Source organism: Solanum stenotomum, chromosome 3, assembly GCF_019186545.1.
Source record: "Solanum stenotomum isolate F172 chromosome 3, ASM1918654v1, whole genome shotgun sequence".
NCBI lineage: Eukaryota > Viridiplantae > Streptophyta > Magnoliopsida > Solanales > Solanaceae > Solanum > Solanum stenotomum.
The window spans coordinates 22081805-22098088 of NC_064284.1; the positions used below are offsets into that span (position 1 = coordinate 22081805).

The 16284-nt window shown below is 31.9% G+C and overlaps 2 protein-coding genes and 1 non-coding gene across 3 annotated transcripts; 2 read left to right on the top strand and 1 right to left on the bottom strand.

Moving 5' to 3' along the window:
* Positions 1–1626: 1626 nt before the first annotated feature.
* Positions 1627–7325, top strand: LOC125860829 (putative leucine-rich repeat receptor-like protein kinase At2g19210). Its single transcript, XM_049540856.1, has 11 exons — positions 1627–2128; positions 2607–2745; positions 2900–2971; positions 3051–3122; positions 3221–3301; positions 4750–4934; positions 5020–5213; positions 5348–5474; positions 5876–5932; positions 6459–6648; positions 6812–7325. The coding sequence occupies exons 1-11, from the start codon at positions 1783–1785 to the stop codon at positions 7209–7211; spliced, it is 1863 nt and encodes a 620-aa protein (XP_049396813.1). The 5' UTR covers positions 1627–1782; the 3' UTR covers positions 7212–7325.
* Positions 3657–3758, top strand: LOC125861096 (U6 spliceosomal RNA). Its single transcript, XR_007445958.1, has one exon. It is a non-coding gene; the product is annotated as a U6 spliceosomal RNA (small nuclear RNA).
* Positions 7326–7703: 378 nt separating the features above from the next.
* On the bottom strand, positions 7704–9373 carry LOC125860079 (expansin-B15-like). The gene is made up of 4 exons (XM_049539973.1): positions 9140–9373; positions 8449–8561; positions 8143–8342; positions 7704–8066 (listed from the first exon to the last, which is right to left on the bottom strand). The coding sequence occupies exons 1-4, from the start codon at positions 9318–9320 to the stop codon at positions 7712–7714; spliced, it is 849 nt and encodes a 282-aa protein (XP_049395930.1). The 5' UTR covers positions 9321–9373; the 3' UTR covers positions 7704–7711.
* Between the last annotated feature and the right edge of the window lie 6911 nt (positions 9374–16284).

Genomic DNA, 16284 nt, shown 5'->3' on the forward strand with positions numbered 1-16284 from the left:
CCACAAACACAATAAGATAATATTATCAACAAAAAAAGTGAGAGATGAATTTACCTGAACAAATAATTTTTTTGAAGAGTGTTATCATTATAATATAATCAAATTATCCAAGAATTGCATAGAGGTCTAAAGAAAATAAATTATTTTTTTTTAAAAAAAAAACTTAGAATTATATCTTCACGAACACAAACAAATAATATTAAATGTATGATTTCAACAAAGAAAGAATTGTAATTATATTAGGCATATCAAATTATTTTACCTTGTAAAATCAACTTATGCAAGAATGTCTAACCATTTTCATTATAGATATATCTCCTATAATCTGTAAAATATGATTAAATAAGTTAAAAAATTATCTAGCAAAAGAAGAAAAAGATAAAGAATAAGGACAAATTTACATTTAATCATAAGTCCTTCAACATATATAATCATTTTTGACAAAACATAAATAATTCAAAAGGAAATAATATAATAGAAAAATTACTTCTTAAACACCTAAAAAAAGAAAAAGAATAATCAATATATATAGCTCAAAATCCATTAATCTCCATCTCTGGATGATTTCATTTCATCCTATATACGAGAGTCAAGAAAAATAATACTAACAAATATATTATTAGTCCTAAAATGAATCTCCATTTTTATGGTTATAAAGAGAATCATAAAGATAACAAGACAAAATAATTTATCTAGAAGAAATAAAAATATGCTTTGACATATTAGCCTTACTTGCTGATTAAAAGTAATATATGAAATCATATTGGAAAAAGATAATGCACCTCAAAGCTTACAAATATTGTAACATGTCTGACACTAATTCTCTAACCAAATATATTACAAAATAACACACAATTGTGTGATTTTATAGTGTTAATATAACCTTTTACATTAAATAATTAGAGGTTATGAATATGAAAGGCTTGAGAGGTTATGAATATGAAAGGTTTGGGAGTTATGAATATTATTAATACTAATTTAAGAATAGAATTTATATAATTAAAGAGGTATAAGTTAAGAAGATGATTTTGTAAGAAAAAATAATTGAAAGAAATTAGAAAAAATATCAAAAAAAGGAGAAAAAAATATATGAATGGAGGTGATAGAGAGGTGCCACATCACCTTCTCTATGTTCCTCCTTTATATATATATAGATGGATAGATTTTAGAATTAAGTACGTAAATAGATAAATATAAAAATGTTAATAAGGATATATTAGTCAAATTATACTTCTAATTAATTTTTTTGTTGTGAAAAACTTTGTTACTATAGCTAAAAAAGAATAAAGGAGTAACTTCGTGTGACAAACTAAAATATCATGTGAACCTTCTATTTGAAATCAATCATGATTTTTAGTTATAGTTTCAAATCTCTACTGGTTTATCCCATTTGAGTAAAACTTTTAACTTAACATTCTTATTTTCAAATTCCAAATTTTCTTATATGTGTTCTAGATATCATAAAATGGTTTCACTAACTAGCATAACATTACTTGATTGATTATAGACAATATGATCTTAACTTCAAATTTGCAAAATGTAGAACTTGGCTAGCATTTTCAAATGCTGAATTAACTTCACTTGTATAGTTTATTATAAATTATAAATACGAAATTAGGAATCCAAAGTTGTATTCTAATCTGTAGTGTTTGTTGCAGATATAGCTTTGACGCTTACGATCGAATTTGGGAAGCTCTTCAACTTCCAGAATGGGATATTGTTACCACAAGACGGGAAGTCGACAGAGATATCGAGAACGACTTTTACCCACCAACTCTTGCTATGGGGACGGCAGCAACGCCACTGAATTCTACTACCTGGACTCTCTCTTGGGGACCTGCAGATCCCAATATTGACTACCATACCTACTTGTATTTTGCTGAAATAGTGAGCCTTTTGCCTAATCAGACCAGAAAATTTGATGTTATCATTAATGGTGAAACGACCTCCTGGGAGGAATTGGAGCCAGAGTATTTGACCACTTTTGTGATGGACGACAAGCGAATGGCTAGCAATTTTAACTATACATTGCGTCAAACCAACAATTCGAGATTGCCGCCGCTTATTAACGCGCTTGAGGTTTATGCTGCCAAACGGTTCTTCAAGGTTCATACTGATGAAAATGATGGTGCGTATACTGTTCTATCGCCCTAGTCGCTATTACCCTTTTTTTGGACAACGATTTACTTCGAAAAATTTGGGGAAATGATATTCATGATCTAATTTAAACATCTAATCATAAAAAAGTAGTATCGTATTCGTCTGCATATTGCACTGTGTGGAAGGTTGATCTCAACCTTTGTAATGACATTTGCTGTTTTTGTGGCGATAAAATGTCTGATTTATTGTGGTGTAATTTTGAGTATTTGAAGAAAAGAGAAGTAAATTGAAGCATGTCTGATCTGTTTAAATCTATGTGTCATAAGCTAAAATCTTGATTGAGGCATGTGTAGTTTGTCATTACAGTAAGCTTAACCTTCACCTTCGCCCTTTTTGGTTTATAGTGTTAAGTGTATAAATTTTAGTCCATTGTCTGCTGGTATCTAGTTAAGTTATATTCATGCTCTCTTTTATTTATATCCCTACTCTACTTTCTTGGAGTGTAGTTGATGCAATAATGGACATTAAGAAAACTTATGATGTGAAGAAAAACTGGCAAGGAGATCCATGCTTGCCAAAAGATTACACATGGGAAGGTCTTCGCTGCAATTACAGTTCCAGCAGTTCCACACGAATTATTGGCTTGTATGTTTCAAATACTTATATCATTTGAGTTGTCCAATATATTGTGCATTGACAGAATAATATGCTTGAGGAATAAGGTCACTTCAAGGTTCTTTCAAAGTAAAGTACCTCTAAATTCTTCTAAATTCACCATGCTAAATGTTCCTCTTTCCAGGGACTTGTCCTCCAGTGAATTAAGTGGGGATATTCCATCTTCTCTATCAAATCTAACTGCTTTACAGTACTTGTAAGCTTCCTTAAACCTGAAAAACTAAAACCTATGAAAATTGACCAAAAAGAGAATGAACTGATTTTGAAAATCTCAGGGATCTATCGGACAATGATTTAACAGGTCCAATACCAAGTTCTCTTGCTGGATTTGCGTTCTTGAGATTCTTGTACGTTCTATTTGTACCTCCTTCTTCCTCTTGGTTATGATTATTCGCCCAATTAGAATGATCAAATGAATAAAGTATGTTTTCTATTTTTATGGCAGAAACTTAACTGGAAACAAGTTCTGGGGTTCAGTTCCTCTTGGACTTGCTGAAAAGGCGAATAATGAAACCTTGTTGCTCAGGTATGTGATAAGTTTCCATATCAAGCATATCAATAGCTAGCACTAGTTTAAACGTGGAGAATTATAATCTTCCCTATGTCTGTATTTTCATTCGTGAAAAAATTTATTTTCAGTAGATAATATGTTCTACACATTGCCAAATAATGTGTAGAACTCACTAAAACATATTATCTACTGGAAACTATAGTAAGTTTAATGTGAATTTCTTATAAATACATATAGCAATAATCACCTTTATATTCTGCAAGCCATGGTTACCCTTTCACAACCATGAAGACTACAATTTATGCAGCCTGTGTGCCTTACAAGGATGTATATAGGGGTACTTAAACCTTATCTGAAATATATTTTATTTGTCTCTTCCGGAACATCCGATAAAGTTGAATGATAGAGAGAATATTACCATGGCTCCTGCTCAATAATGACACACACAAATCAAGAAATGGTCTAAAATAAAAAAAAGGAAATATATTTTATTCCCACCACTTCGACAAGATAAATAGTTAGTTATGCCAGTCAATCTTGAACTAGAGAACTTTTGCTTTGGTAACCGTAAATCTTAACTTCCTCCTTAGAATTTTCCAAGGGCTTTTACTTAAGTTGCCTTATGAGGCTTTGCAAGCATTGACTGGTAGAGAGAAGCTGCAATCGGGAGACCAAAAAAGTGGGTTCTTCCATTTTGAGATCCTTAGATTCAGAAAATAAGATTGAAGGTGTAGCACCGAAATGTGTGGCTTAGTAGTCAATGAAGTGGTTGACAATCGTGAGGCCTCTGGTTCAAATTTCAGCAGAGACAAAAACAGAAGACGATTTCTTTCTATTTGTCCTAGCATTGGTTGACAGAGTTACCTGATACCTATTTCCGATGGGAGGTGAAAAGTATCCCGTGGAATTAGTTGAGGTGCACACAAGTTGGACCAGACACCACGGTTATAAATAAAAAAGATCAGACTGAACCTGTGAATCATATAGTTCTACCTATCTTTTGTCCCATTCCTTCTATCAAAGAAGAATTCACGCCCAAGGCTAGTCCCACCAATTTTTTATGCTTATGCCACGCGTACAACTAACCAGGTACTCAGCATAAAAAATATTTAAAATATAAAGAAAAAAATCTAGCCAGGTACTCGGCAGTAGGGTGTTCTTATATGATATCTGTTTCAAGCAGCATTTTATGCACTAAAGCTCTAAAAGTAACAACATCGTTTTATTTTAAAGTATGTTTCTGGTTTAAGGTGCTTCTGACTGCATTAGATTCAGGCAAAGGGAGATATTGATCCTGTTAGTGGCTAATGAACTTTCGCTTGGATTGGTTTCTTGCTCAAGTGCCAAGTCTAACAATGTTGTTCTAGTTCAGAAATAGTTTGCTGTTTGTACATCAATTTTTGTTTGTTCAATTAACTGAATATCTCATTAATGTAAATCGAGAGATTAACTTCTGATTTAAGCCTATACTGGAGTAACACACCTACTTTCAACAGCATGGATGGATTCGTACCCCTCATTAAGAATCATTGTCAATCAGCTCAATGTACAAAAAAGAAGCTTTCTATTCCAATAGTTGCATCAGTAGCTGTACTGTTGATGCTCTTGATTGTGGTAATCACCATCTGTTACTTCACCAAACGCAAAGGTATGCGGTGTGAAAGTCTCTTTAGTCTAGTCATACTCAAGATGAAGAATTTTGCACTAAATTAGGACAATGCTACTGTGATCAGGGGATAAAAGGGTCGATTCTTTTGACTCAAGAAGCCAACGTTTTTCATACACTAAAATAGTGAGTATGACCAACAACTTTGAGAAGATTTTAGGCAGAGGTGGATTTGGATTAGTATACCATGGCTACTTGGACAACAAAGAAGTTGCTGTGAAGATGCTTGCTGAGACAGGATACAAGGAATTTCAGATTGAGGTTTCAAACTTGGCCCTATTGAAATCATGAACTCTTTTAGGACCTCTCACTATATATTACAACAATTTGTAGGATCTGTATAGACTTACCGAAAGCTTAGAACTAATTCCATATATATGTCTATGATTTTGTAGGCTGAACTATTGGGAAGAGTTCATCACAGAAACTTGATTTCACTTGTTGGGTATTGTTATGAAGGTGCTTATATGGCGCTTGTGTACGAGTACATGGAAAATGGGACTGTAAAAGAGCATCTCAATGGTGAGAATTTGGCAATTTTCATGCTTTAGTCTTCTTTATCTGTTTAAACTTATCTCACTAACTAATTAGTGAGGTTTATTTTTTTCTGTTTCCATTAAGACAACAATATGATAAGTTTTTTGGTCATGCACAATCTTCAAACAGAGGAATATGTGGTTATTCAAAGATATTTCATTTTCTTTTGATTAGTTAGTTTCCATGTGTTTCATAACCAACATGACTTCAAATCTTGAAAGAGAAATACTACTATTTCTATCTTTATATTCTCTTGATTGGAGATGTTCAACCCGAAAATTGTTGTCTAAATAATTCTTCAGCTTGTTTTGATGTTCAACATATAAAACACAATTTCTGATGCATCAGGGGAATGTATTAAAACAATTTAATTTGCTGATGTATAGGTACAAAATCATTGACTTGGATAGAGAGACTTCAGGTGGCCCTGAATGGAGCAGAAGGTAAGCAAACATCTTTGGTAGTGTTGGTCTTATGTTTGAGTTGCTCAACTTCTTGCATGTCTCACATGCTTAGAAAGGGAATCCTTTTTCTGTCGAAAGCCAATTTCTTGAGACAGACCCTAGTAGCAATTGTTGCCTACTTCACTAGGTTGTGGTTCTAAAATAGAAGATTTAACTTGGTATATTCCATCAAGATAAAGTCATATCCACTTTCTTGCCTTGGAGGAGCTAGCATATTTTGCGATAAGATTGAATGTTATGTCCTAAAAGATGGGTTGCCTAATGCCTTGTATTTCTGTCTATTCTCTTCTACCTGCGTCATGGTGTCTTCTTCCTAATTTATTATGAATGATAAGCTTTTGTCCAAGGATTTGTGGAGGACATAATTTTGAACATAAAACCATATATGTATGCGAAATTGTATAACTCTTTTTGTTTCTATTCATTTTTCCCATCTTGGTCTTCGCTTTATCTTTTTACTGAAATTAATGAGTTGGATTTATTATGTGTATGTAAAACTTCTTAGGTTTGGATTATCTGCATAATGGTTGCACGCCACCTATTGTCCACAGAGATGTTAAGAGTACCAACATCTTATTAGATGATAACTTCCATGCAAAACTTGCCGATTTTGGAATTTCTAGAGCTTTTTCTGTAGATGAGAGCTCTTTCGTGTCAACTGCAGTTGTTGGCACTATCGGTTATCTTGATCCAGAGTAAGTAGTTTCTATAATCATCATTCATCTTGTACATTCATTCTTTGGTATGATCATGGTAAGTAACTTTGTGATATCATATTGATTGATGGTATAAGAACTCTTTGACCGTCTAGTTATCATGAATTAAATCCTCACGGAAGACACCATTTTTGGGTTGCAGGTATGCTCATTTACAGAAATTGCATGAAAAGAGTGATGTTTATAGCTTCGGAGTAGTGCTTTTGGAACTCATCACAGGGCAGCCTCCTGTGATAACAAGCAAGAACTGTCACATAACTCAATGGGTTGGTAATTCTCTTACTACTGGGGAGTTTGCCGATGTTATTGACCCCATGCTAGATGGAACCTATGATAGTGAATTGGTGGAAAAATATGTAAGATTAGCAATCAGTTGTTGCTCACCCTCTTCTGCTAATAGGCCAACCATGCATTATGTGTCTAGCAGACTGGAGGAATATTTAGAAGCTGCAACAGAGGCTACTAAAGGCATAATGGTTTATTTAGAAGATTCAACCACAATCCCTGTGCTTCTTGATAGCAAGTTCTCAAGCAAATATTAATTTTAATTATTTACAGGAGTCTGCAATATAAGGACTTGCTTTTTGATGCATTTTTGTTAATTTTTTTCTTTTTTATCCATCTCTTTTGGCCTGTAATTTGTACTAGTGGGCAGCTGTCCATGCATTTTTACTTTTTGTACACTGTGTTGAGAATTTTGAATGTTTTTACAATCTTTGTTCAGTAAAGTAAGAACAAAGGAAAACACCCGACTCATAAAGGTGAAAAACCACGACTACAGATTTGTCCCAAATTGACTAATTAAACACAATGAGCTTACTTACCAAATGAAGTGAATATACAGAAATACAGGGAAGTGAATACTTGATTTAAGTACAAATGAAATCTATTAAATCACACATTTATAATTTCATACAAATACATTATAAATATGCTTAGCACGAGACCATCTTTGGTCCGGCCGAACAATAGGAAATGCGGATTACATATTTTACTAGTAGTATCTTTCAAGCGAAATACATACGTAACTAATACATAAAACTTAAACTCTATAATTGACGAGGGATCGATACGTAGCACCAGGCAGCCAACCAGTAGGAATCACATTGTTGGCTATTAGTATCTGGTCAGAATATTGTGAAGTCAATCGAATAGAAAAGGGAGGGTGTAACTCAGAGCCAGCATCCAGTTTCCAAACAGCACCCCAAGACTGCTGCATTTGCCTCCATTTATAATTCTTTGCTCTATTAATAATGCTGCTTCTTTTTTCCTTCAATTCAACTTTAGCAAGATCACCATCTCCTTCTTCAAATTCTATCACAACTGCAAAGTACTCCGAGTTTGAACCTTGATCAACGTGGAACGCTATGTTTTTCCTTGAATAATCACACGCCACCCTGAAAAAATTTAAAATAATAAAAATATGATTTATGTGATCCTAATTAAAAATGTGAGTAAGTGTAATTTGCATGCCTAGCATAACGTATTTGCAAGACACCAGCATCTCTGAGTTTTTGTTCTTGTCCAGGTATAGCCATTGAACCAAATGCAGTTCCACTTAAGTCAAAATGTGCTGATTGAGCCACACAAGGTCCTCCTGGGCAAAAATCTGTTATCACCACTCTTACTCCCTTGCCTGAACACGATCGATGCATCTTCTTTGTACATTTCACCTGTATATATATCAGTATCACACATATTTATTATTGCTAATCAACTACTGGAATATTTATAAAACTCGTGTGTTTAGGATTAATTTATTAAGGGGAAGGAAAGAACCTGGTAACAAGCTCCACATTCTTTTCCAGATTTATAAAGGGATGGACCGATTCCAGTAACAAAGGAAGAGAAAGGTGCTTGTGATACTGCACTCCCATAACCACAAGATCCTCCTGCACCCATAAATATTATATAGTGGTAACGTAAATTTTTGTTTACAATACTATATATATGTATAACTTGTTGTAACAGGTAAACTTTCAGAATATATAGTTGCCATCCTTTTCTCCCACAAAATTGTGATTGAAAAAAGTCGATTAGTAAGTGCAATGGGAGGGCTTTAGTGTGGGGGTGAGAGGAATTACAAATGTTGAGACATATTTTTTTCTCGTTTTTGAAAAGAATGATTTAGTTTGACTGAACACAGAGTTTATGAAAATAAATAAGATTCTTTAATGTTATGGTCCTAAAATAAAGTTATCTCAAATGTATCAAAATGTTCTTTCATTTTGTGGCCTTAAACATGCCACGTAAAAAGTTGAAATTAAAGTGTTGTCAATAAAGGAAAGAATGCATTCTTTTTGAATATAAGTCATTAAAAATGTGTTTCTTTCTCAGACTTTGACATAGTATCATAGAAGACAAATGCTCTGGGTTCAAATTTCACCGCTACTCAAAAATGAAAAAAAAAAAAAACTCACATAATACGTGAGAAGGCATGTTGAGACGTAAAAGAGAGAAAGGAGGTTACCGTCACTACCAGCACCATGGGGGCTGCCATACCAAGTAGCGCCGGCCGTCCCCCAGTGAGTAGCATGGGTGGACAAATTGAAGTGTTTAGGTTTGTAACCAAAGCTTGGGCAAATGAAACAAACTAAAACAATTATTAGATGAGAAAAAATAACTAAATGCGATATGTCGAATAAGCCCATCTTTTTTGGCCTAATTAAATTCTTTAATTTGTAGTAATAATATTACTAGCTAGCTAGAATAAGTATTTGGCAATGCAAAATGGAGAGCTCAATGTAAAGTATATATAGAGGAGAAAATGTAGATGAATTATTGGCTTTTCCATCACATTAATCCTCCATTTTTTTTTATTCTTAATGGTGTCAAGGTCGTCTCAGCTTTGCTTTTCAAATTTCAATGTCAATATTTATCAAATCTAATTTTGATTGGGGTTTAACTTTTATATACAAATAATGTGAAAAAAAAAACAATCAAGATTAAATTATTTAATAGATAAATACAAGTTACAAGTAATTATGCGTAATATATGAAATTAATTATCAACAAATTAACAGCCCATTATAATTTATAATATATAGTGTAAAATTTTGTTAGTATATGTAAGTTAATTCAAGTTCAATTATGCATGCGATTGGAACCCTAATCACTTTTACCATGAGGGATAATATGAGTGACCGATTTGTTTTTTGAGAAGATTATTCTTTCTTGTCACGGTTTGTCTTTTTAAATAATTGCAATAAAGGTGGACGGATATTTGATTAATATTAGTATCTAATAAGTAAAAGTATTTTAGAAAGCAACATGGGGCACCTACTAATATATGATTTATAATAGTGAGTAAAATATCTAAGAAAACGACATGAATTCTTACGTCCTCCATTACTTTTTTATGTTTTGCCGACGACGAAATTGGAATTACCAAAAAAGAAGAAGAAAGGATTAAAGAACGCCCTATAGTTGGAATTAAAATGATTTTAAAAAAAAATATTATCCGCCTTAAATTTGAAGGAATTTTTGTAATTTGAAAAAGAGTAAAGATAAGATGTAATTAGCTCTTAATACTATGAAATTTGTGTAAAATATACTATATTTACTGGTAAACTTTTTTTAAAATGTAGAATTTAATTTTAAAAACAAGACACATATGAATTACTATAACTAGTAAAAGCAATCTAATGATGTAAAAAATAATTACACTACCAATATATATGAGTTAATTTTGTTTTATATATTATCATGCATGTCATTTAAATATTTACAACTAGGCATGCGAAATTTGTAATTTTAAAAATAATAAAATGACATAACTATTGTCGCCGAGGAAAGGTGACATAATATGAAATAAAAAATCTTTACCCTATCTTATCAATGTATAAATATTATTTTGAATCCACCTATATAGTCTTAATTAGAAGTTTCGAATTCGAACATTGAATATAAAAAATCTTTGATAAAAAGAGTTTTTTCCTAAATGAGGCCCTACACGATATTAATCCAAATTAATCGGGTTCCATACGAATACAAAAAATATATAGATAAATAAGTCAATTGGCTCAAAGTGATTGAATTAACAATTTGCATGGCTTTGTATTTTGTAAGTGAATGAGCCTTGAGCTCTTTAAAGTGAAAGACAAACTTGTCGGCAGAAATGGACCCATCCATGCAAATCTTTTGTATGTCATTTTTCTGTCTTTTCTTCATATAGTAAAAAATCCCTACTAACCTGCCGTTGATGGTGGTTATTGGTCGTTAAACTTACCCAATTTATGTTTGTCCATTTCTTAATCTTATATTATACACCCTTATTAAGCTAAATCCCTCCCAGTATAATTAAACATATTTATAACGGTCATTTTTTATTAACTTTTTTTAAAAAAATCTAATTTTATGTTATATTATATACTATTTATAATCCTGAGAAGTAATTACATCATAGTCATGCGACTATGCGAAAATGTCATTTATGAATAGAGATCAGACACAATTGCTTTAGTAGGGACTGAAATTGTAACTATGTGTTCATGCTTTCGAAAAGAAAATAACCATCTACATGAGGTGTTATTTGTCGACTTATTGAATTAGAGCGTGTTTGGCATTGCTGCAAAAAAAACTTATTTTTATAAGCGCTTTTTAAAAATAGCTTTTTAGAAAAGTGCTTTTCAAAAAAAGCAATTTGTGTTTGACAAATTCATTTGAAAAGTATTTTTGATAAGCAATTTGTGTTTGACAAATTTTCTTTAAAAAGTGCTTTTGAGAGTCAAATTACGAAAAAGGGCAAGTATCGATATGCTTTTAAGATTAAGATTATTTTATAGAGAAACTATTTAAACATCTAATACAGAAACTTTAATTACATTTTTAATTTAATTATTTGAAATGTACATATTCAAATTTTCAATCAATATTGTACATAGATAAATATTATTGAATTTTTTGAAAAGAAGAATCTTTTTGTTATTTATTACCTATTTTTTAGATTCAATCTTAGCTATTATACTTTTTTTTTTGGTTATAATACTCTAAAGTTTAAAAAATTCAAACTAAAATAAAATAATACATAAATTAAGAAAAGAAAATTTATTATTTGTTATTTTTTGGGAGGGTATAAATCTTTAATTATTTTTTTTTCTTTTTTAATCCTACAAAAATATCGTTGTTACTTTTATTTCTAATTCTGTAAAATAATATATAAAGTAATATATACAATATAATATATAAATAATACTATAAAACATAAATAAAATAAAAAGATTATTATATAAAAATAAAAATAAAATTCTTGAATAAAAATCAACCAAACTTATGAGATATGTTGATTAATTAATAAGGGATATATTGATAAATATGTATATATGTAAGGGATATTTTAGTCTTAAAAAAATAATTCTCTATTTCTATTTTTTTTAAAAGCAGAAATTTTAAGCTTTTTCCCAACAACAGAAAAACTGTTTTTGCTTCCATTTAAAAGCAGTTTTAAGAATTTGTCAAACACTTAATTTCTCAAAATATTTTTTTTTTCAAAACAAAGCACTTCTGGCCTCCTAACAACAATGCCAAACATTTTTGTTCTTTTAACTTGCTCTACAAACAACAATAATATATCCAGTGTAATCTCATAAGTGAAGTTCGAAAAGAGAGTGGTGTATAGACATCCTAATTACTCCAACTTTATAAAGATAGTGGGGTTATTTTCAAAAGACCATAGTCAACTCATGAAGTATTTCACTCGTTTCAACAAATAACAATAATATACTCAGTACAATCTAACAAGTATTGAAGGTCCGGGAGAAAGTGATGTATAATAGTAAAAAAATCATATTAAAAATGGAGAAAAGAACGATGCAACCCACAAAAGTGCAATAAATATAGTAAAAAAACAGGTAATAGTAAATTCAATGAATACAATATATAGTAGGAGAGTAATAAACTAATAAATAATAATATTAATAAGAAAAATTAAACAACACTTGACTACCTACTAACTTTCTATCCTAACATATTCTCGACCTTCATATCCTTCTAGCTAGGATAATGTCCTCAGTAAACTAGTTATAACTTGTAAGTGTGTTATGTCATGTCCTCGATAAGCTATGGATGTGATAGGAGGTTAGACAAATTCATATTATACTTACCATTTGAATGTAATAAAATAATCTTTTAAAAATATTAGATAATATGTTATCATGTTTACTATAAAATCGAATTTTCCCGAAAGATACGTCATCAAAATCCTGATTTCTCCAATGGACTATCAAATCCTTTAATATCAAGAATTGAGGTATGTAATTAGACCTAAATGATTGTATAGTGTACATTTTGACAAATTAAAATTGCCTAATTTTCCGGTGATAGTGCGTGGGAATACTTTAAAGTTGATTATAACGTTCATTACGTTCTTAATTAACATTTAATCATTTATTTGTTTGGTATCACAAAGGGGATTTGTGGACGTTATTCAACGTTAATTAATGTATTGATGTAAAATTTGGCATTTTTGAAAATCTTATTAGCTTTTAATTCATTAAAATAAAATCCGAGTGAGAATGATGTCTCACCCACCAAATCGTTGCTCTTCTAGTTTTCACGCACAATTTTTATTTTTTTTACCATTCGATGTTTCGACCCCACGTTGAAGCCTCAACTAAATTTGAATCGCACACTGCATGATTCATTTGGGGATGATGCTCCCAACAATTTTTTTTCCATACCTAAGGCTAAAATTTGAAACATCTAATTAAGGATAAAACAGTCCTACCGCTACACTCAACACCACAAGTCCACAACCCATATTTCTTGCACTATTCTTCTTGAGTAGCTTTGATTTAATACATAAATTTTCAATGGGTGTTTTCTTTCGGATATATATTTGTCTAGTAAATGAGTATTTCTCTTCTTTTTTTTCATAATTTAGTAATATTTTAAATCATGATTGAAAGATTGTTTTGAGTAAATTAATTTTTATGAAAAAATGAATTTAAAATATTTGTAATTTATTACAATATTAGATGATAGTATAGGGTTTAATTTGTATGTAAGGTTGAGCAAGAGCAAACATTAAATTCAAAATATAATGTTATTTGAAAGCGTATAACTTTCTAAAGATTATGTTTGCATTATTTTTAAAAATAGATCAAATATAAATAGTGGTTAAACATAAGATCACATTCACATAAAAACAGCCGATTTTATATTATATTTATCCTTACAATTGGGGTGCTAGAGAAAATAAATGAGTTCACCTTTTAATTTTGTACTTTATCTTTTTCGAACATTAATCAATACCCATATGAGAAGGCCGTTAATAAAGTAAAGGCTCATACATCTAAATTGGAGTAGTATAAAATCGAATCGAAAATCAAATCAAATCGTAAATGGAATTAAATTGGAAAAAAAATTGACTAGTAACTTGGTTTGGTATTGGAGAAAAAATCCTAGTATACTTGGGTTGGTTTGTGTCACGACCCATACCATCGTGATTGACACCCACACTAACCCTCCGGTGGGAGAACCATTAATACTAATTAGCTAATCAACTTAATCAAAATACTAAAGCATTTAAGTTAAGGAAGCAAGTTAAATGCTAAGGAAAGAAATAGAGAGTTCCCATAAAATCCAAATCAATAGTCCAACAACTAAACAAATGCGGAAGATACGCCTAGAACTTAAAAGTCAATGTACCAAAACTCTAACAAGATCCATAAATTTAAACAAGAAAGGTTACAACCCCAAACTAATGTACTAATAACTAACTAGAAAGTCTAAGTCCGAAATATGGACATAGACAGAAAGAGAACTCATGGCAGCCCGGAAGAACTAGCTCACCCTTGAATTCGAATGATCACTGATCTTCTAAGTGAGGTCTGTCAATAGCCGTCTGAAGATGCCCTGTACTCAACAAAGAAAGAGCAAGTGCATCATCAGTACACAACCACATTGTACTGGTAGGATCACACGGATATCCCACTAAGTGCAACATACATAAGTCAAGACAACAATACAATAACATGCATACACCGAACATATACAATAGCAACATCATTTTACGAACAACGAACAATTTCACGATTCTCAAATATCACAGTTATATCAAGTCATTGGTCCTCTCATGGNTCAGTACACAACCACATTGTACTGGTAGGATCACACGGATATCCCACTAAGTGCAACATACATAAGTCAAGACAACAATACAATAACATGCATACACCGAACATATACAATAGCAACATCATTTTACGAACAACGAACAATTTCATGATTCTCAAATATCACAGTTATATCAAGTCATTGGTCCTCTCATGGAACCCAAACTCAAACTATTAGTATAACGAAACGTGGTACCCAATCCAATGATTATGCCGAAACGTGGCAACCGATCCCATAATTATGTCGAAACATGACAACCGATCCAAGTTAGTATGTCGGAACGCAACACTCGATCCATTCAACAAGCCACAATCACAATCACAAGTATATTCTCATAATCATACAATCAAGTCATGATTCATGACATTCATCATTCATATACCCTCATTTACAATTTATGTAATCAATAATGCAATATTCGCATACATATACATGTATCATAATGAAGCAATAACAAACATATACCACACAATCATAGAATCATAACCATCACATACCTCGAAACAAGCTTGAAACCCTAAGAAACTTGATTCTTTCCTTTCTGAATTTGTTCCGCTTGTTCTTGGTCTACAAACAATCAATATAATACGTGAATCAATAAACAATCACCAATTACTCGGATTACTAACAATTCTAACAACCCTAGATCAAACCCTTGATCCCAATATCCCAATTAGGGCTGTTTCCACCATAAATTCTAGATAAAAACCCTCCCCCATCGATAATTACCCATTAGATTATGTTCTACGGATCAAAAAATGGATTTGGGGAGTTAAAATCTTACCTTTAGCCTCAAAAAATGGTGGAAAGCTGTTAAGAAAAGCCCTGGGTTCGTTCCTTAGCTCTTAAGTTCAAAAATTACAGAATAAAATATTTTTGGGATTTATTTCCGACTTTAAGTCTCGTCTGCCCCGCCATGGCACCACTAGCCCGCTATAATGTCCCCGCCCTGGCGGCAGAAATCACCGCCAAAGCAGCTTGCATGAAATAGTGAGCAAAATAATAATTCCAAAATTCCCAATTCACAACACACCTTCAACCAATGACACTCAAAAACTACTCGTTCATGCCAAGGTCAGTTTTGGGAGTTTTACTCACCCGAATTTAATTTCGTAAAGTCAACGGATTCCTTAACGCCTTAGCGATCCATTCATGCAATCAAAAATATATTTAAATCACCCAATTGCTACCAAATTTCCCTAGACCTCACTGACTCCGATTTCGTCCAAATCTGGACTAGGTTGAGAAATTCCAAGTTACTACGAAAAAGTTTTTCGGCCCAAATTTTTTCTCCGGTGGCTTTTTCTATAACGACGAAATTCGGTCGTTACAATAGATATCAATTTACCCATCACTCGTCCCCGAGTGACAAACTTAGTAAAAACAGGCTAAATAAAGAATGAAGTAGTGCCTGAATCGATGAACAATTGGGGATACTTGTCTCGCATGTCCTTCTCAGTTTCCCAAGTAGCTTTCTCAACTGGACGATGCTTCCATTGA